General features: G+C 42.3%; 1 protein-coding gene across 1 annotated transcript in view; it reads left to right on the top strand.

The window, feature by feature from the left end:
* Positions 1-22829, top strand: part of LOC124545626 — a 258100-nt gene that overhangs the window by 126621 nt on the left and 108650 nt on the right. The window contains exons 6-7 of the mRNA XM_047124573.1: positions 10624-11235; positions 12448-12504. Coding sequence (XP_046980529.1) covers positions 10624-11235; positions 12448-12504 — 669 coding nt within the window. The remainder of the gene's footprint in view (positions 1-10623; positions 11236-12447; positions 12505-22829) is intronic.

The raw sequence follows: 22829 nt of genomic DNA, 5'->3' as shown, positions 1-22829 counted from the left end.
ACCGCCTGGAACCCCTTCTGATACTACCCGCACAACATGGCACTCCTGCAGGGCAGCTGAGATATCATACATTACTAATTCTTTTCATCCTCGCCACCACCCCTATCGAACACATCTACCCTAGAGCGAGTTAGTATTGCGTTGTCGTGCAGTTCTGAGCTATGTGTAAAATTTCAAATCTCTGCCTCATCGAGAAGTTAGTTAAAAATCAGTTGCAAATTTTTTTACCAAACAGACAGACAAGAAAGTGACATAATAAAATCGTGTTAATAAGTAAAAAGAATTTGAGGCTATGTAAACTCTTGTTAATATTTATTATACACATCATAAATCCCCTGCTCATCCTTTCTACTCATTTTATTCATATTGACAACAGCTGAGTTTTCACCATTTCAGCTGAATTAATAAAATTGTCGAAATTTCAATTGTGTAAATTACAATAAATAGTTCAGTCGATGACGAAAATGTCGTTTATCAGAATAATTGGTAACATTCACCCACTTTAATGGTACTTAACACAATTCAATGGCACGTTTCAAGACGTAACGCTCTCACCAGCGCTCAGCGCAAAGGATTAAAACATTAGAAACTCTAACGGCTCATTTGCGGCGTCTTAAAACAAAACACAGCGGCTGACAAATATGATTGGGCACCAACAGATGTGTCAACTGGAAATGCTTGCTGCCCACAACTGACCAAGACGACACGGTCTGGTGCGCGATTTTGAATGCATTGAGACTAGTAAGGACGCAAGTGGACGATTTTAATGTCAGATGTATTTTATTTTGTTTCATGACGCGACAAGTATGCTGTTATATATACATTTACCCTACTTACGAATCACAATATTTTATACCTGGTCGCCTATATCGATCATTAATGAAGATCATCAGATGTTCAAAGCACAGACACATCTTGTTGTACAAAGTACACGATATTTACTTGTTCGGAAAGATGCCTCTGTGTTCTGAAGATAGTAACTACTGACCGAAATTAACAACCTGGTAAAAGATTTTGTGATCCGTAATGCAAATAAACATGTAAATACCTTCCAGGATTATTGTGGTTTATCTGTTGCGACTGTGTCGCAATTCGAAAAATGTGTTGTTAGTTACCACAATTTACGCTTCCACAACTAGTATTTTCATCCCGGGAGAGAGAAAATTTGGAATACATTTCACATAAATTTTCTCAGCATGTTATAGTCTTAGGTGGAGATTTCAATTTACCAGATATAGACTGGGACACTCAGATGTTTAGGACAGGTGGTAGGGACAGAGCATCGAGTGACATTATACTGAGTGCACTATCCGAAAATTACCTCGAGCAATTAAACAGAGAACCGACTCGTGGAGATAACATCTTGGACCTACTGATAACAAACAGACCCGAACTTTTCGATTCTGTATGTACAGAACAGGGAATCAGTGATCATAAGGCCGTTGCAGCACCCTGAATGTGGAAGTTAGTAGGAATATAAAAAAAGGGAGGAAGGTTTATCTGTTTAGCAAGAGTAATAGAAGGCTGATTTCAGACTACCAAACAGATCAAAACGAAAATTTCTGTTCCGACAGTGATAATGTTGAGTGTTTATGGAAAAAGTTCAAAGCAATCGTAAAATGCGTTTTAGACAGGTACGTGCCGAATAAAACTAAGAGGGACGGGAAAAACCCACCGTGGTACAACAACAAAGTTAGGAAACTACTGCGAAAGCAAAGAGAGCTTCACTCTAAGTTTAAACGCAGCCAAAACCTCTCAGACAAACAGAAGCTAAACGATGTCAAACTTAGCGTAAGGAGGACTATGCGTGAAGCGTTCAGTGAATTCGAAAGTAAAATTCTATGTACCGACTTGACAGAAAATCCTAGGAAGTTCTGGTCTTACGTTAAATCAGTAAGTGGCTCGAAACAGCATATCCAGACACTCCGGAATGATGATGGCATTGAAACAGAGGATGACACGCGTAAAGCTGAAAGACTAAACACCTTTTTCCAAAGCTGTTTCACAGAGGAAGACCGCACTGCAGTTCCTTCTCTAAATCCTCGCACAAACGAAAAAATGGCTGACATCGAAATAAGTGTCCAAGGAATAGAAAAGCAACTGGAATCACTCAATAGAGGAAAGTCCACTGGACCTGACGGGATACCAATTCGATTCTACACAGAGTACGCGAAAGAACTTGCCCCCCTTCTAACAGCCGTGTACCGCAAGTCTCTAGAGGTACGGAGGGTTCCAAATGATTGGAAAAGAGCACACGTAGTTCCACTCTTCAAGAAGGGTCGTCGAGCAGATGCGCAAAACTATAGACCTATATCTCTGACGTCGATCTGTTGTTGAATTTTAGAACATGTTTTTTGCTCGAGTATCATGTCGTTTTTGGAAACCCAGAATCTACTATGTAGGAATCAACATGGATTCCGGAAACAGCGATCGTGTGAGACCCAACTCGCTTTATTTGTTCATGAGACCCAGAAAATATTAGATACAGGCTCCCAGGTAGATGCTATTTTTCTTGACTTCCGGAAGGCGTTCGATACAGTTCCGCACTGTCGCCTGATAAACAAAGTAAGAGCCTACGGAATATCAGACCAGCTGTGTGGCTGGATTGAAGAGTTTTTAGCAAACAGAACACAGCATGTTGTTATCAATGGAGAGACGTCTACAGACGTTAAAGTAACCTCTGGCGTGCCACAGGGGAGTGTTATGGGACCATTGCTTTTCACAATATATATAAATCACCTAGTAGATAGTGTCGGAAGTTCCATGCGGCTTTTCTCGGATGATGCTGTAGTATACAGTGAAGTTGCAGCATTAGAAAATTGTAGCGAAATGCAGGAAGATCTGCAGCGGATAGGCACTTGGTGCAGGGAGTGGCATCTGTCCCTTAACATAGACAAATGTAATGTATTGCGAATACATAGAAAGAAGGATCCTTTATTGTATGATTATATGATAGCGGAACAAGCACTGGTAGCAGTTACTTCTGCAAAATATCTGGGAGTATGCGTGCGGAACGATTTGAAGTGGAATGATCATATAAAATTAATTGTTGGTAAGGCGGGTACCAGGTTGAGATTCATTGGGAGAGTGCTTAGAAAATGTAGTCCATCAACAAAGGAGGTGGCTTACAAAACACTCGTTCGACCTATACTTGAGTATTGCTCATCAGTGTGGGATCCGTACCAGATCGGTTTGACGGAGGAGATAGAGAAGATCCAAAGAAGAGCGGCGCGTTTCGTCACAGGGTTATTTGGTAACCGTGATAGCGTTACGGAGATGTTTAATAAACTCAAGTGGCAGACTCTGCAAGAGAGGCGCTCTGCATCGCGGTGTAGCTTGCTCGCCAGGTTTCGAGAGGGTGCGTTTCTGGATGAGGTATCGAATATATTGCTTCCCCCTACTTATACCTCCCGAGGAGATCACGAATGTAAAATTAGAGAGATTAGAGCGCGCACGGAGGCTTTCAGACGGTCGTTCTTCCCGCGAACCATACGCGTCTGGAACAGGAAAGGGAGGTAATGACAGTGGCACGTAAAGTGCCCTCCGCCACACATCGTTGGGTGGCTTGCGGAGTATAAATGTAAATGTAGATGTAGGTTCTAGTTGTTTAGGCATTACGTCTTGGTTTAAGTCATGTTTTAGTGTTTAATGTTCTGTCTCCTAATGCAGCGGACACCTTCAGACGCTATAAATGTAAGGACATGGTTATGGTTTTTTTTTTTCCAAACAAGTTCGGTGAGACGAGCTGTTTATAAATTGCCATGCAATGGTCGGGTTCTGACGTCACCCGAGCGCTGCCCCAGACTGCAGAGTGTAGCAATAGTGTGTTACGGAGCTATTACTGCAGAATAGTTGGTGCCATCTGCTCTGTTTAGCACAAAAGCTCACAACATTTGATACTTTCAAGTGCTCTTCTATTCTGTTGAAGGTTTTTTGTGTACCTGAATCTTTATGCTCTCTATGTGTATCCTAAGATGGTATGACAAAACTACAGTATTAAAAATCGAAATTGTTGGTTCCCTGGTCTCAGTGGGTGATCTGCTATTGCTGACTTGTCAGTGTTGCTCAGACGCTGGTGTGACTCTCAGTCTCTCGCAGAGGCCGGAAGACGTCGCTACCCGACTGTTACACCGTTACTTGTAAACAGTTCAACTAGCTTTGGTTGTCTGAGGTAAATGCAATTATGCAGCGTTTGAAGATGTCAGCGAACGAAACTTCAGGCACTGAAATAAGTCTTCAAAAAAATCAAATGTGTGTGAAATCTTATGGGGCTTAACTGCGAAGGTCATCAGTCCTTAAGCTTACACACTACTTAACCACCGAGCGAGGTGGCGCAGTGGTTAGCACACTGGACTCGCATTCGGGAGGACGACGGTTCAATCCGGCGTCCGGCCATCCTGATTTAGGTTTTCCGTGATTTCCCTAGATCACTCCAGGCAAATGCCGGGATGGTTCCTTTGAAAGGGCACGGCCGACTTCCTTCCCCATCCTTCCCTAATCCGAGCTTGTGCTCCGTCTCTAATGACCTCGTTGTCGACGGGACGTTAAACACGAATATCCTCCTCCTCCTACTTAACCTAAATTATCCTAAGGACAAACACACTCACCCATGCCCGAGGGAGGACTCGAACCTCGGCCAGGACCAGCCGCACGGTCCATGACTGCAGCGCCTTAGACCGCTCGGCTAATAAATAAGTCTTGGACCATGCATTTAAAATCGCGTGGATGTAAATACGAGCCGTGAAAGCCCGCATTGTATGATACAACAGCACACTTGTCGCGTCATAAAATTAAATCACACTGGACTATGTCAAAATCGTCGCTTTCAGTCCTTGAAACAACAAATTGCACACAACATCCACCACCAGCCATGTTGCCTTCGCGATCTGCGGACAACAGCAGTGTCTACTTGACGGTTCTCCTGGTATCCGGCCGTAGTTGTGAACTGCTCTATTCTATATTATGTGTTTACTTGTTGATTTTCCTGGCATCTAGCTACAGTTGTGAACTGGTCTATTTTGTATTATGACGCTACTAAAATGTTGATAGTGCTTTCAATCGTTTTAATGTACGCCTTGAGTGCTGACAACCTGCTGACGAGAGCGTTGTCTTTGCAAACTAGTCTCTGAATTGTGTTAAGCACGATTATAGCCTTTCAGTTGTTACTTATATATTGTTGAACATCGCCCAGAAATTAGCGTTACTATTTCATACCACACATTCCAGAGACACAGTTCTCATATTTTGGGAAAGGCGTGTAAGTCACACTCTAGTGTTCGGTCTGCAGTACTGTGAACGATGCTCATGTATTTCCAGGGAAAGGAAATGGATCCAGAACATAACTTTACACAGACAGAAAAATGTAATGAGAGGCCAGCAGGGCACTCTCCTTCTCTGAACAAGGGGAAAAACAGAGATTCAGTCTAAATTGTTAAACATTTTTTTAACATATGAATGTTTCAGTGCTTAATGCGCCGTTATCAGGTCTACAGTTCTTGGCTACGAATAGCACGTCAGTATTGGCTGTATTTGATATCTGCTGCTGGTGCTGCTGCTGATGATGATGTGGTGAAGCTGATATGCATTGAAACTTGTCATATGTTAATAAAAATACTTTGCTATCGACGCAGAAATCTCTTATGTTATAACAGTATTGCGATCGCTACAACCCCACGACGATGTCACCACTTCAAATAAGTTTACTGTTTGTGTGCTGGCACAGGTCGGCTGTTTGGTACACTTCAGAACTCACACAACGCTACTACGGCGCAGGTTGATTTCAGTGTGCACCAGGACTTCAGACATGAATCTAAAATAAATAAAAGTTGTTCCCTAACTTTATAGACGGGTAAACTTTGTCTCTCCCAAGTGTTTCAAAGCATTCGTTCGAGAATAGTATTCAACTCTTAAACTTCACCTCGAAAACACACTGGTGTGCAAAACTTAGGGTCACTGCCAAGTAAGGTGACTCGATGAATGTTGGACCACAGATGGAAAGAACTGCTACAGTATAGTACAGAAGGTAACTTAAAGAATTAGGCGACTAAACGAACAGAAATGACACTTTCAATAAAGACAGTATGTACAATCAAATTACCGCTAGTCATGGTGTTTCCCTGAACATTACAAATGGTGAGACGTGGTTCTTAATAGCCTGTGTGAGCACTACAGACACAGTGCATCGTCGCTACGTGCTGCTGTGATGGCCTCGAGGTTGAAAAGTTCTTGTACTAGGGTGACACCTGTTGGATGATCGCTGGTGTATGTGAACGTGCTGAAATGTCTCTCCATCACATCTCACACGTGTTCGATGGCATTTATGTTGGGAAATGGACAGGCAAGTCCATTCTTTGAATAGCTTCTCGTTCCAAAAACTCCTCCACATGCGCTGCCCGATGCGGTCGCCCATTGTCATCCAAAAAAATGAAGACAGGACGGAATACACCCCTGAGAAAACGCCCATGGACCACAAGCAGTGTGTCACAATAACTTTGACCCGTGAGTGCACCGTGTCCAAAGATCACGTTCGACAATGTTCCTGGTTGCATTACGGCTTTCCATTTCTGGCGATATGTGGGTGGTCTGACATTGCCAACCATGATCGTTTTGGTGGCCCAGATGTTATGGTGTGGGAAGTCATGATGTTACATTGGCGTTCAGACCTCCAAATCTTTGAACACGTCACACGTATCGGTCAACTTTATTGCAACACTGCATTCCTTCCCAATTTGCGTCTTTTGAGGGATGAGTTCGGCACCGACTTCATTTTCATGGATGACAATGCGCGACCGCATGGAACAGCGCAGGGGAGCTGTTGAAGCGGGAGTATATTCCAGGAATCTACTGGCCTTCTCGTTCCACAGACTTAAATGCTATCGAGCACTTGTGGGAAGTGTTCGGCAGATATATTGCAGCACGTCTAATGCACCAACAACCGTCCAACAGTTACAAGTCGCTCTGGTTGAGGAATGGAACGCCCTACGACAAGAACACGTTGCAGAGCAGGCACTACCGGGCGTTGTGATCACACACCCTATTAAGAACTACGTCCGTCTTTTGTAATGTCGAGCAGGCCACCATAAATTGCGGTGTCTTCAGGGTGGAAATGGAAATGAGCGTTTGGCGTCATTGGCCGGGAGGCCCCTCGCGGGGCAGGTCCGGCCGCCATATCGCAGGTCTTATTACATTCGGCGCCACATTGGGCGACCTGCACGCCGGATGGGGATGAAATGATGATGAACACAACACAACACCCAGTCCCTGAGCGGAGAAAATCTCCGACCCAGCCGGGAATCGAACCCGAGCCCAGAGGACGGCAATCCGTCACGCTGACCACTCAGCTACTGGGGCGGACGTCTTCAGGGTAATTATTGTCTTTGAGTAAAACTGTCATTTCTGTTCGTCGCATTGCGTATTTCTTTCAGTCGCGTAAGCTACTATACTATAGCAGTTGTTTCTGTATTTGGTCCAAGTTTCATCACGCTGTGTTACTTGGTAATGTTACATCATGCGAAAGTTGCTTTCGTCCTGACGTTTTGCACACTAATGTATTATTAAGATAAAGACGAAAGTTTGATTAATGATCTTGAACGAACGCTTCGAAAAGCTTAAGAGGTACAAAATTTTGTGTCACAACCATACCAAATATCGCCTTTGGCAACTATTTCCCAAAAAAGTCTCCAGTCCCGGAGCAACACAGAGTTTTAAGGTCTTCACTGCTCTGATAATTTGTCGATGAATAGTTGTTCCACTTGTCGCGCGTCATTGCAATTACCAAAATTATTTATTCAGATTAGGCTTGGTCTTCTATTACTGCAAAGAGCAACTATGGCGTTTGTTAAAGACCACATATCTTCTTTTTCAACTTCTGTAGTCCTCTCGTCCTGAATTGCGTATGATATTACGGCATAATTATTCCTTTGCGACCGTCTAATTATAACTTATTAAAAAATTGTGTTTTATTCAGGTGTAATTACACGGTCACAAACAAATAATTATCGACGTAACGTAATACGACATATTTTGTTGTGAAAACTGAATGTGCTGATGTCTTCTTCCTCGTCTTTTCTCACACATTTGGATTTTGCTTCCTCTTGTTATATCCAGCTATTGCATATGAATATTTTCTTTTCTGGTCTAGCCACTTGTTTCTTGATCATCATAATGATCTGTTCCACTACTGGTAAGAAGTTCATTTTTATTTTATGTGTTTTCTTGTTTTCATTCTTGTGTTATTATCTCCAGTCATTACCACATTCATTTATCTGTTCGTTTACAGTTACACATTTAAAGAGTGACTTACATAAAACAATATGAGCAATTATTTCAATATTCTTTCCAGTTCTTAGACAATCCCATTTCTTCATGAGATTTTCATGTTTGACTTGTCTCTGGTCGTTTCTATCCATCCATATAAGAAACAATAGCTGTTCACTGCTGACCAATTTTCTGATTTCATTCCGATATGATTACTATAGGTATCCTGTAACAGACAGTGCGGTTGTCAGACCAGTCTTCCGTCAGTTTTCTTTTATGATTTTTTAAAATCTTCCTTATTTTCCTTGTGAGACGACCCAGAGTCTTTTCATATATTCATTAATTTACTTCTATTATCTGCGGCATTCGGTTCAGAACTACGTTTTCACAACCCTTCGAATCTCCTCACTATGAAAGTCTGTTCTTGTTTCCCGTAACACGGAACTAACAATGTCTTCCTTCCGCTGCCAGTGATGTTACTGGCACTGTGTGGTTTCCTTCCGTCAAGATATTATTTAACTTAGTATGCGTTTTGTTCCCGCAATACTTTCTTTTAGCTCTTGAAATTTTCTAGATTTTGATGTATGCTTTACATGTCATCTTCTTGATCTTTCTTTTCTTTTTCGTATGTTATTACCATCTTCTTTATATATTTGTTATTTCTCTCTTATTCCCATTTTCATGATAATTAGATGACATATTCAACAAAAAATATTGTCATTGTGTCACGTACAGTTCTGAGACATGCGAAAAACGTGTGTTTTAATAAGAATTATCTCAGTAAAGATGGAGCTAATAAAGATAAGCATTTCAATTCATTTTAATAGTTTCCTTACCACTGTATACCAGCAGTGATATTTAATGGCAATTGCAAAACGACATAGTACAGTACCATGATTTGTGTCCATTCGTTTTAAGTCTCAGTTAAGTTATATTTTATCGAAATCTTACTTTTAACTCATTAAAAGATTTTTAGATGGCCTTTATAGTAACTAGCGATCTCTAGCTTCAATCTGCGAGTATGTTAATACTTTAAGATTACTCAGTCGTGTAGTAACTTAATATGTCAATTCCAAAAGCGTTTAAGAACATAATACTTGTAATACCCTGTAGTTCTCAAGTGTACCTGCAGGTTTCAGCCTTTTACATTTTCCATGTTGTTATGAAGAGGTCTCAACAATTAAATCTGCATGACTTTCTGAATATAAATCAGTGTCATCAATAAATGACAAGTTAGAGGGTTTCTGATTACTGATGCAGGCAAAAGGATTGTACCGAGGAGACCTCTTTACACAGAAATTTTAATGATTTTTCCTTCCACAGAAGTGCATGTTTTACAAAATAACTGAATTACTTACTTATTATGCTGTTCCCAAAATATGAGAACTGTGATCAGATGATTTTTTGTACAAGCGCCATTTCTCAAGTACACTGTAGGTACTATCAGCTACAAACATCGCAAATGAACGTAGTAAGTTGTCTAATTAATGTCTGATCAAATAATGCTACATATGAGTATATTTTTAACATAATTGTGTAACAGAAATTGACCTGATATGGCACTGAAGCTAACATATTAATATCACCAGAGTATGTAAGACTGAGAATGTTAGAGTATTGTAACTAAGTATCTTTACCCAGATAACAAACAACTGGTTGTCCTTATGTATGTAAATAATGCTGTCTATCTACTAACACTTTTGGAACCTATATACAGGGAAAATAATGAAGAAACAGAACAAAACTGAAGTCATATGGATTAAAGGGAAAGGTATTCTGAAAATATAGGAGAAACTAGTGCAATAAAGTTGTTTTGTAACACGTTTAATGACTGAAATTTTACATGTATTTATGAGACAAGTATCAAGTTTTCGACTCTCTACAGTTATGCACTGCGCTGAAGTTGTTACTGGTGTTGGACAGTTGGGACTGGAGTTCAAAACATTCTCTTCGCTCCTATACTGTATCGTTAAAGGAGAAATGAAAAGCAGATGATGTACTGTTTGTTAAACAGTGCAGAGTAGATACAGAGAGCTATAGATGGCGAGTGATAATGGTAGTGTTGGAGAGAGTGGGACTAGTGTAGGTTTTCTTCGAGAGGTATAAGCTTTTGTTGTTTCACTTGAGTTTAGCTGCATGGCCACTGCACCCGCTTGTTTGTGTTTTAGTTTTATTTTGCACAGTTGTTTCACCTTTCTCACCATCTTAATTAGCCTTCCCTTAGCTTCCTTGGAAATAATGTTTTGTACACTCCATCTAGCATTCTTCTTAGAGGTTACCGTAAGTAAACTTTTAAAGTATATATATACTATTGAATGTTGCGTTAAAACGGGTGACTATTTGTGTCTTTCGTTTTGCACACTGTAGAATCCATTTTGTCAAGTAAGCGATCCCAGGAGCAACTACCGCAGCAGGAGCCGCCGCTGGTGCAACCGCCTCCACTGCAGCAGCTGCAGCAGCAGTTACAGCAGCAACAACAGCAGCAACAGCAACAACAGCAACCCCAACTGCTGCAGCAGCAGCCGCAGCAACCGCAACCGCAGCAGCAACAACAGCAAAAGTCAGTGGAACAGCAGCACAGGGAGCAGCACCTGCAAAGGTTGCACCTACAGCTGCAGCAGCTGCTGCTGCAGTACCAACAGCAACAGCAGCAACAGCAGCAGCAACAACAGCAACAGCAGAAGCAGCAGCAGCTGCAGCAAACGCCCAAAAAGCCGCAGACTGGTCGGCCGCAGCAGAAACCAGTGCGGCAGTTGCTGCAGCAACCGAACGGGCGCCAAACCACCCCGCGGGTGCAAGATGGCCGCCAGTCGGCCACCTGGCGGCCGGAGGCTCAACAAGCTAAAGGCAAACCGCCTTCCGCCGCGGGCGCCGCGCAGCGGCAGGAGACGGAACTGCAGCGCTTACTGCAGCACCTCAAGCTGGAAATGTCTGTGGAGGAGCTACACGCCAAACTGCGTGAGATTCTGGAGAAACGAGGTAGACAAAAACTGTTTCTTCGTAATGCTTGTAGCCTGTTTGACTCCCCTCCTTTGTCCCTCCGAAACCACGTTCCCATGATTAACTTTCGTCGAAAAAGGGAGTAGATTGTACTTGTAACAAGCATGTGACATCGATGTTGCATGGAGCGCAAATAGCTGTACTGTAAAAGTAATTCCTACCCTTATCTATGATTACTTTTGTAACTACCTAGTAATTCCATAACCTGTTATTTACAGCCTGGGTCGTAAATATGTTTTCTTCCTGACATTTCGAAAGACCCACTCGTCCAAATTCTAGTGTTCATCAAATTAATAGTAACGCCCCCATTTCTTTCGGTTCATTCATTGTAGTCAAGATAACATTCTGTAAGTGCTTATATTTCCCTATTTAAAGTAGCAAACTTGCTTTCAATTGGCAAATGTTCGCAGCAGTTTCTCCATTATTTTGAAATATTGATGAGTACATTTCCTAAAAGCTTCTTTTTTTGAATTGGTATTCATTCTTTCATCTAAAATTGGCTCGATAAATAGAAATACTGAATATTCCTTATATCTCTCTCTAAGGATTATCTCAATAGCCATTGGTAACATTACCTAACAGTCCTTTCTTTAACACCCTCTTCCTTCCCTTATCGCTAAAACTTTCTGTACTATATTCTTTGTATTGTTCTTCGAGAGTACGTTATAATTTTAATGCAATTGTTGTATTAGTTAGGCCGCCTTTCAGTTTACTTTTAGCTAAATGTAGTTATTATATTAGAAAATGTAAGCGTAGCTTGCACGCCTTGTAGAGGTACATGTATTTTGTTTAATTTTATCTTTCGAAAGTGATCTATCGCAAAAAAGGAAAATAAAAGTAAAATGGTTTGTACTTTTGAGGAAGTGTAAGCATATTCGGTTATAATTGCGGGCCAAAGTAATTCATCTGCAGAAAATGTAGATAACACCCGTAAACTGAAAATGTGTGCTAAAAGAGGTGGCGTAAGGCATTTCAGCTAGTGGCGAATACGCTCTGAACCTCCTACGGTGGCCTTGTGGCACAGCCCGACATGCGACGTGGAACGGACAAAGCGACAGCACTCTGATGCTAAGCAAGGCCACGTATGGGGAGAGTTGGAACTTGATATTTCTCTCAAGCCATGTTCGACACAACCCTTTTATTTTTCTACACTGACCACTTCGCTTTATCACAAAATTTTAATTGTTGCAGAGTTTGCTGAAAGTCTTCCTGGATCCACGCAGCGCAGCCCGTATCCATCTAGAAGGCGTAAGTACACACATGCATTTTTGAGCTTGTTTCTTCACGGCACAAAACTGAATTTTATGCATTTTTTCAGGGGACGTTAATACCATATATATTTGGAAGAATGCTGCCTTGTAATTATTTATCACAACCAATTTCGGTCTTTGACGTTCCTTCGGGCAACTACACAACGACAAAACGGAAGACAACGTACTGTATAATTGAAGAGGAACGCAAGGTCCTATGAAACCAACAGATAATTTGTGAAAGAACACAATCACAGCATCACATGTCATACATGTCGTCACGTCCGAACAACGATTTATAGTCAAAAATTGTATAAAAATTATCTCAAGATAGCAGTAGCTAGGCAATGTTGCTCAATCGGTGGCAAACGATAAACTGACTCTCAAGCACACAGGAGACGACCTGGGGAGTTCAACAAACGAAAGACTATACAGACCAGAAACTACAATTGTGATAGTAACACAGTGACATACTTGCCTACACTATGTCATACAAGGTAAATATTATTTAAACCGACAGACTCTGGGAGGCTGCACAGGACACAAAACAAATATTTCTCCAATGTCATAATTTCCCATGAGTGTTATCTAATCCGGTAGAAGGAGTATTCACTCTTCATTTGTAATAACTGGTTTGTGGTTGTAACGGTTCCTATTGTACTGGTAGAAAGCTTACTTCACTCTTTAGTATTAATAGCTGTTTCACTTTCATATTTATTTGTATGTCTTGATCCACCACGGTAGTTGTTTACTAATGGAGCGAGACACCTAGAGTGAGCACACTGTTATAGTTAATGCTCACTACATAGTGATGGAGTCTTCACCATCCACAGTTCACATATGTGGAGTGAGTTTAATCCCCCTACCACATTTACTGGTCCTTGTCACATGCATTGCTACGTGAATGTGTGGGCAGGTTTTGTTGAACTGTTTAACTGGGCCCCATCTGCTGCCTAGGCCATTAACTGACAGTCATCATTATAGTTTTCTCGGCAGAGCATTTACACAGTTGATGGATGACGTACAACTCGCTCCAAGGCAGAGGTTCCGGCACGTTTCAATCGTCCAGTGTGTCGATTCTTGAACCAGCTTCCATAAAAGTGTATTGGCAGAGGGGGTCCTGTACCACGGTCCACTCGTTCCCCTGATATGATCCATCTGGACTTTTTTGAGTGGAGAGAGCTGCTCAACCTTGTTTACAAAACCCCTGTTAAATCAAAATAGAATCTGGTTGCCCGGATAGTAACAGTAACAGGAGAAATTAAGGACACCTCTGCAGCCTTTGACGGTGTCAGACGGAACGTGACTCGCCAGTGTAACCTTTGTTTACAAGGCAATGGAGGCATTTTTGAACCAGTTCTGTAATTGACGCGTCCGCAGCTCGTGGTTGTGCGGTAGCGTTCTCGCTTCCCACGCCCGGGTTCCCGGGTTCGATTCCCGGCGGGGTCAGGGATTTTCTCTGCCTCGTGATGACTGGGTGTTGTGTGATGTCCTTAGGTTAGTTAGGTTTAAGTAGTTCTAAGTTCTATGGGACTGATGACCATAGCTGTTAAGTCCCATAGTGCTCAGAGCCATTTGAACCATTTTTTTGTAATTGACGTAATAGTGTTGTGTTGATGACGTTGTCTCTTGGTAACACAGAAGCACAAATCGTTTGTGCTCCTATTTGTGTACTGTAAGTACAATCTGGTGACCTCGTAAAATGGTGCCTCACAGAGAAACACATAACAAAAATGTTTTCAGTGTCCCAGAAACATCCCAGATTTTATTATTCTAATTAATTTTCGTCAAAAGGAAACTTCTGCCAATTTAAAAATCCTCACAGGAAAATATGACATTGGAAAAAATTATTTGTTTTGGTAACCAGTGCAATCTCCCAGAGTTTGTCCGTTTAAATAATTTTCACCCTGTATAATAATGCAGAAATATGGCTGTGAGATGGCGATGTTTAACGAAGAATATAATCACTGTGGCTTTCCTTTTTTTCCCAGTGGTGTCGGACTGTATCAAAATATATCTACGAGTAGCACATGACAAAAACCTAGTGCATAAATTACAAAATAACTTTCTAACTAACGTAGTGGTCAATACAAGGGATAAGGTAAACGCTGACACCAATTAACCTAGTTATACCTCATAATTGAAAATGTATTACTATCGAAATGAGTGAGAAGTACAACATGTAGGCTCAAAATTACATGCCATGTAATTAATTAAAACCATTATCTAATAATTCACGAAAATAAAAAGTATAAATTAATTAAATAAATAAATCTTCATTTTTTCATGTGATGAAAATGGTTCCTGCCTTCCCTCTAGTGCTTCCCATTGTTTTCCATACTCTTTTCGTAATTCTGCCCATTTCGTCTGATTTCTCCTGATACTGTCCCCATGCTCCGCTATAGTTTTTCGTGGGAATCCATCTCACAACACCTATTTTACGGTCCCATATTTAATTCAGTGTTTTTCCACCCTTCTTTCTCTAGTTGTTATGCACTGTATGTTCTCAGCCATATATAGTGCCGCAATTCTCTCCGTTGCCTTGAAGTATCTGTTCTTTGCATTTTTAGATGTATTCTTTTTATTATATACCTGTAGCAAACAAAACGTTGACTTAATTTTCTTCATAGTGTCTATCATTTCCTCGTTGGTCTCGTTTCTTCCTTTCATACAGAGTGATCCAGCTGCTCCTGCCGATATCGTTTTTTGTCACCTCGCAATGTTATACCTTGTCTCCATAAACCACGTGTGAGAGTTTTTGATATTCTCTCTTACGCTACGCGAAAGCTATTAGTGCGAGAGAAAAAAAAATGAGCAAGACCTTTTTGTAGGACATCTAGTGAGCTAGATTTTGTGCTGGGATGAGTTTCCGCTGGAGGCAAAGGTTTTCGAATTGTTCAAGAAAAACGTACAAAAGCAACCTTCAAACGTCCCTCCAGCTCGTAGCATTCCCCCTTACCACTGTACAAAAATTTTAGACTACACGAATTATTCCCATTACTCGACGTTTTTTGGTCTCTACTGACTGGGCTTTTACACCACCAGTAAACCCAGTCATTTCGTTAACATTATTAATTAAAGATGCCGGTGAGGATAACGAAAGAAAAAGGAGTTTTGTAAAAGTTAACCTAAAACTAATTACGTCGACAATCTGATTCTGACTTAACCCTTCAAACACAGTAGTTACGTCGTCAGAAGGCCTGGCGAGTGCAATGGTGTAATTGTTAATTTTATGCTATTGAAATTCACAAAACTGATACGTAAAATTCACACAAGCGTCAGGTTTACAGTTTGCAAGGACTCAGCATATCCGGTGGAGTTAAAATGGCTCAAATGGCTCTAAGCACTATGGGACTTAAGATCTGAAGCCATCAGTCCCCTAGGCTTAAAACTAAGTAAACCTAACTAACCTAAGGACGTCACACACCTCCATGCTCGAGGCAGGATTCGAACCTGCGACCGTAGCAGCAGCGCGGTTCCGGACTGAAGCCCCTAGAACCGCTCGGCCACAGCGGCCGGCGCCGGTGGAGTAATAAGGCCAGTCAATGAAGACCAAAAAAGATCGAATGTGGGAAATAATTCGTGCAGTCGCAAATTTTTGTAAGGTTGTAATAGGGAGTGCTATGAACAACGTACTAAAAATTCCGACCGGTAGGGGCTGAGTGTAGGAGTGTGGGTGCGTTTGACTGTAACTTTCGTACGGTTTTCTTGGATAACTCTAAAACTAAGGCCTCTAGCGCAAACGTATCCCAGTACAAAATTTAACGTAGTTAAATTTTTTACAAAAGCTCCCGTTCGTTGTTTCTTTAGGACTAATTGTTCGCGCGTAGCAAACGAGAGAATATGAAAATCTCACACGTGGTTTTTGAAGGCAAGATTGCGGGGTTGCTTAAAAGGATATCGGTAAGGCTAGCTGAGTCACTCTGTACATGCTCTCAGGTATTTAAATTTTTCTACTATATGCAGGCTGACTTCTGCGATTTTCAGTCCTCAGTGGTATTCGGAATCTTTCTCTTGCTCTAAACGATCCTTGGTCCTACCCTTTTGGCTGCCGTGCCTAGGTTATCGATTTGTTACTTTACATCTTCTTCCGTCTCACTTATTAACGCTATATCGTTCGCAGAGAAGAAGTAGGCCACTTGGACCCTGTTGCCTTTTTGTCATATTTGGTATTCCCATTTTCTCGTTTACTGCTCTCCACTGCCTGATAACTTCGTTCAGCGCTATGGTGAGTAAAATTGGTTACAATCCATCTCGCTGTTTGACAACAGTGTTGATCTCAAACTCTTGCGTTAGTACTCCTCAGAATCTTACTCTGGGCTTTTGCGTCTGTGAGAATTTCCGTTACTATTTCTCGTGTAGTTGCTGTCTAATCATCTGTTCTTCAGGAGCGTTGTAACAAACCAACTGTCAGTGGAGTCGTACGTCTTCGCGATGTCATAGAAGGTTACTACCATCTTTTTTTATTATTATGGGTCTATTTCTATGAGCTGTATTAGGGTAAAGACATATATGTTTTCTATGCATCTTCTTCCCTTTTTAAAAACCGCTGGATAGTCTCCAATTTCACTTCCTTTACTTCATCGACAGTCAGTTGGTTTCCTGACTACAATGGTAGGTATTGCTGAAAGCAAGGAACTTTATTGAGAATTATCGTCAGAAGTACACCGAGAACATTTAATACTGGATATTTCAAATCTGACTAAAAATACGCTTGACTGTCGGTAAACCTTACCTTTCCCCGGGTAATAGCGACGCTTTCAAAGTCGACAGAACACAGTTCAGTTCTGACAGGTTTCGCAGTAGAGTGTGATATCAGCTCGATTAATGCAACCGAAAAAATGTGGTTTGTGTCTTCCTCCTCACCACTTGCACACATTGTAGGTGGCGCAGCGACGATGCGGTGTGGACATTTCTCGAAGCAGCCCTGGCCGAAGTTCAGGCAGTGGGAGTTGTCAAGCTCCTTGAACATCACAGTTATCGTATTGATGACGCACTTGTAGCGATGGTACATTTGTCCATAAGCACTCTCCTACTTTAGGACATATCTTGCTATCCTTCGTTGCACACTTCCCTGGTTATAAGCTTAGTTCTTCATAGAAAAATAATTTCCATAGCCAGGCGTCTACTTCTTCGAACTCTTTCAAAAAACTCAACCAAGGAATCTATGGGTGATGTTGCGTTTCCCTAGATCGCGCTAACGAAAAACTTCGTGATGGCCGCTCGGAGGAAAATGTTGAGGATGGTTTCCTATGAACGTAAACCTCACGCAATCATGCTCCAGAATATAAAAATATGAAAACTAGTGCTCTCCCTACTGGTACCGACTGGATGCTCTCCAGTTTAATAGTTCCTGTGCCTCTTTCACCTTTTCAAAAGCTGTGTTATCCTTAGACGTTCTACTGCTTATATCCTAGGCACAACTTCATTTTCCTGTCACCAGACTTCGCAAGTACCTAAAACACTTAACTTGTGCTCTGGATTTTCCTTCCAAACGTCATTTTGAAGGAACCTTCAAGTTTATTGATTCTCATCCCTTTGGTCTTTTCTACATTTATCCTGCATTCTCACTTTAATGACCGTCTCAGTTACAAACTCCAGTTCCATCTTTTATTCAGCCAATACTCTCTGATCATTACTTTTCTTCTTCTACATCCTCTTCTTCTTCTCGCTTCTGTAGTCTATTTTTCTGTCTTGTTCCACTAGGTTTGTAGTAAGGAAGTGGTTTTGGATGTATATTTTCATGCATTCTATCTGCGTGTTCCCATCTTCAGTTTCTGTTTGGATCTATTTTATTGTGCTATGAATCAACTTGTATTTAACTTCTTAATGTCATCATTTCGGAAGAGGACTTCATTTGGATGGGAACCTAGACTTCAGATCTATAGACCACAGTAGGTACCTAGTAAAATTTTATGTTTTTCTAGATTTTTACAACATACTTTAATTGTTCCACAGACTGCGTTAATTTTGAGGATCTTGTTATAAATTTGACTGTCGACATTGCGTACTAACGAACAGCCGAGACAGTTGGTTACCTATTCCACCTTTAGGGGAGAGCTGGACTAGGTAGCCAGGCTAAAGTATTCCTATTTTTTAAGCTGAGTAGCAACAGAAGGAAGTGCATAGAAAACATTAATTACAAATCCGCAACTATTGAAGTATGATGTGGAGTAGTTTAATCGCGTTAGGATCAAATTAAGTACGATAAACAATTAAATTTCTTCAAAGGGGCAGAATGGCCACTTGCCCGACATGAACCAGCAAAGTGGGCACTTAGCTACAAGTAAAAAATAAGGGATACAAAACTGTTTTAACGAAAAACGTAATATATGTACGAGGGTTGGAACTTAAATAATGGCAACTATTTATTCACAACAGATACAAAAGAGTTACATGTTTGAACCTGTTGCTGTCCTTCGAATTAGTCACCAGCGTTGTGTAGAACCCGTTGCTAGCGATTTGGAAGCGTAGCATACCGTTAGCAGAGCCTGTTCTGTTGATGGTGCGAATGGAGCGGTCTACGGCCTCTCGAATCTCTGAAACAGTTCTGCAGCGAATGCCAAGAAGTGGTTCCCTCATCTTCGGAATCAAATCAAAGTCACAAAGTCCGGGGAGCATGGTGGATGGTACAGTACTTCCCAGTCCAGTCGACCGAACAGAGCAGCCACAGCTTGCGCTGTATGCTCTGCTAACGATATACTACGCCTTCCAAATCGCTGGCAACGGGTTCTACACAACGCTGGTAACTACTTTGAAGGACAGTAACAGGTGCAAATATGTAACTCTTTTGTATCGGTTGTGAATAAATAGTTGCCACTATTTAAATTCCAACCCTCGTAGTCGTAAAGCATGATTCAAGTTTAATTATTTACACTTCCCACAAGTAAAGATCGAAGTGTGTTTCTCCTGTACAGAGATAGTGTGCCCAGAGGGAACACAATTGGCACTAAATCCATTGATTTTCGCAGTACATGCACTCTCTGTCTTCGTCATTTTCATCAAAAAAAGCACTTCCAGGGTTGAGTTTCCTGCTCTTCGCAATTTTCTTTCCATTGCCTTTCTTGTATTCAGCTGCTTTCAGTTTTTCTTTTTTCTGCTCTTTCTTTATTTCCCACTATTAGGTCATTCTTGTATCGCCACGGAACCCTTCTCTCGGAGCTGCTTTTGCTCCCCCCCCCCTACAAAAAGTGGCAAGAGGCCACCACCAAGATGGGCACCTTGTCCCCTTTGGCGCCATTACACAAAATCTGTATACCCCCTAATAGCATGTCAGTAACTGAAGAACGATTTTGGAGTCAAGATATAAAACTTCAAACTCAACTTCATTAAAAAGACATAAGACACATTCCCTATACACAATAAATAGACAATCTGTAGACTTACCTTACATACAAACGTACAAAACAAACACCGTCCTAACAAGCATTGAACGCCCAACGGTGCCGGCTGGCCGTCGTGTCATCCTCGGCATGTAGACGTCACCGGATGCGGATACTGAGGGGCATGTTGTCAGCACACTGCTCTTCCGGCCGTTGTCAGTTTTCGTGGCCGGTGCCGCTATTTCCCAATCAAGTAGCTCAGTTGGCCTCGTAAGGGCCGAGTGACCCAGCTTGCCAACAGCACGCGGCAGACCCGGATGATGATCCATTTATCTACTACATCTACATCTACACTGATACTCCGCAAGCCACCCAACGGTGTGTGGCGGAGGGCACTTTACGTGCCACTGTCATTACCTCCCTTTCCTGTTCCAGTCGCGTATGGTTCGCGGGAAGAACGACTGTCTGAAAGCCTCCGTGCGCGCTCTAATCTCTCTAATTTTACATTCGTGATCTCCTCGGGAGGTATAAGTAGGGGGAAGCAATATATTCGATACCTCATCCAGAAACGCACCCTCTCGAAACCTGGCGAGCAAGCTACACCGCGATGCAGAGTGCCTCTCTTGCAGAGTCTGCCACTTGAGTTTATTAAACATCTCCGTAACGCTATCACGGTTACCAAATAACCCTGTGACGAAACGCGCCGCTCTTCTTTGGATCTTCTCTATCTCCTCCGTCAGACCGATCTGGTACGGATCCCACACTGATGAGCAATACTCAAGTTTAGGTCGAACGAGTGTTTTGTAAGCCACCTCCTTTGTTGATGGACTACATTTTCTAAGCACTCTCCCAATGAATCTCAACCTGGTACCCGCCATACCAACAATTAATTTTATATGATCATTCCACTTCAAATCGTTCCGCACGCATACTCCCAGATATTTTACAGAAGTAACTGCTACCAGTGTTTGTTCCGCTATCATATAATCATACAATAAAGGATCCTTCTTTCTATGTATTCGCAATACATTACATTTGTCTATGTTAAGGGTCAGTTGCCACTCCCTGCACCAAGTGCCTATCCGCTGCAGATCTTCCTGCATTTCGCTACAATTTTCTAATGCTGCAACTTCTCTGTATACTACAGCATCATCCGCGAAAAGCCGCATGGAACTTCCGACACTATCTACTAAGTCATTTATATATATTGTGAAAAGCAATGGTCCCATAACACTCCCCTGTGGCACGACAGAGGTTACATTAACGTCTGTAGACGTCTCTCCCTTGATAACAACATGCTGTGTTCTGTTTGCTAAAAACTCTTCAATCCAGCCACACAGCTGGTCTGATATTCCGTAGGCTCTTACTTTGTTTATCAGGCGACAGTGCGGAACTGTATCGAACGCCTTCCGGAAGTCAAGAAAAATAGCATCTACCTGGGAGCCTGTATGTAATATTTTCTGGGTCTCATGAACAAATAAGGCGAGTTGGGTCTCACACGATCGCTGTTTCCGGAATCCATGTTGATTCCTACATAGTAGATTCTGGCTTTCCAGAAATGACATGATACGCGAGCAAAAAACATGTTCTAAAATTCTACAAGAGATCGACGTAAGAGATATAGGTCTATAGTTTTGCGCATCTGCTCGACGACCCTTCTTGAAGACTGGGACTATCTGTGCTCTTTTCCAAGCCCGACAGCGCTAAACTTAGGTGATCTGACTGGAACCGTTGTTACCACTGCGGCTAGGCCGTCCGCACTTACCTTACATCAGGGTAACCAAAATCCATAAAAATTATTATAATACAGAGGATGGCACAGCTAGCAGGTTAGACTTGACTGGGCCCTCCAGGATTAACTAGTTGAAGTACACTCATTTTCACAAATTAAGGATAATGCTGATACATGGTGAAACAACGCTCTGATGGGCGGTTTGCGGGTTTAAATCAGCTCGGGGTATGACCGGTGCATTTGACCTGCGGTCGCCGGACGGTGGCGCTGGAAGCAGTCCACATACGCAGAGGTGTGATGGCGCATGTCAGAATACGGTGCAGCGAGTAAGTGTGCAGATGTTTTCAGACGTGCTAATCGTGACTGTGTGTTGAAAATGGCTCAAAGAACACATATTGATGACGTTATCAGGTGTGGAACACTAGGGCGACTAGAGGCTGGTCAAACACAGCAGGTCGTAGCACGGGCCCTCCGTGTGCCACAAAGTGTGATCTCAAGATTATGCCAACGATTCCAGCAGACAGGAGGCGTGTCCAGGCGCTACAGTATGGGACGTTCACAGTGTACAACACCACAAGAAGACCGATATCTCACCATCAGTGCCCGCAGACGGTCACGGAGTACTGCAGGTAGCCTTGCTCGGGACCTTACCGCAGCCACTGGAACAGTTGTCCTCATACACACAGTCTACAGACGACTGAATAGACAGGATTTATTCGCCCGGAGACCTGCAAGGTGCATTCCACTGACCCCTGGTCACAGGAGAGCCCGTAAAGCCTGGTGTCAAGAACACAGTACATGGTCATTGGAACAGTGGTCCCAGGTTATGTTCACGGACGAGTCCAAGTATAGTCTGAACAGTGATTCTCGCCGTGTTTTCATCTGGCGTGAACCAGGAACCAAATACGAAACCCTTAATGTCCTTGAAAGGGACCTATATGGAGGTCGTGGTTTGATGTTGTGGGGTGGGATTATGATTGATGCACGTACACCCCTGCGTGTCTTTGACAGAGGAACTGTAACAGATCAGGTGTATCGGGACGTCATTTTGCACCAGCATGTCCACCTTTTCAGGGGTACAGTGGGTCCCACCTTCCTCCTGATGGATGATAAGGCACTGCCCCACCGAGCTGCCATCGTCGAGTACCATGAAACAGAAGATATCAGGCGAATGGAGTGGCCTGCCTGTTCTCCAGTCCTAAACCCTGTCGAGCACGTCTGGGATGCTCTCGGTCGACGTATCACTGCACGTCTCCAAACCCCTACGAC

The sequence above is a fragment of the Schistocerca americana genome, chromosome 8 (assembly GCF_021461395.2).
Source record: "Schistocerca americana isolate TAMUIC-IGC-003095 chromosome 8, iqSchAmer2.1, whole genome shotgun sequence".
NCBI lineage: Eukaryota > Metazoa > Arthropoda > Insecta > Orthoptera > Acrididae > Schistocerca > Schistocerca americana.
The sequence above is the reverse complement of the archived record's forward strand: the minus strand, read 5'-3'. Positions and strand labels throughout refer to the sequence as shown.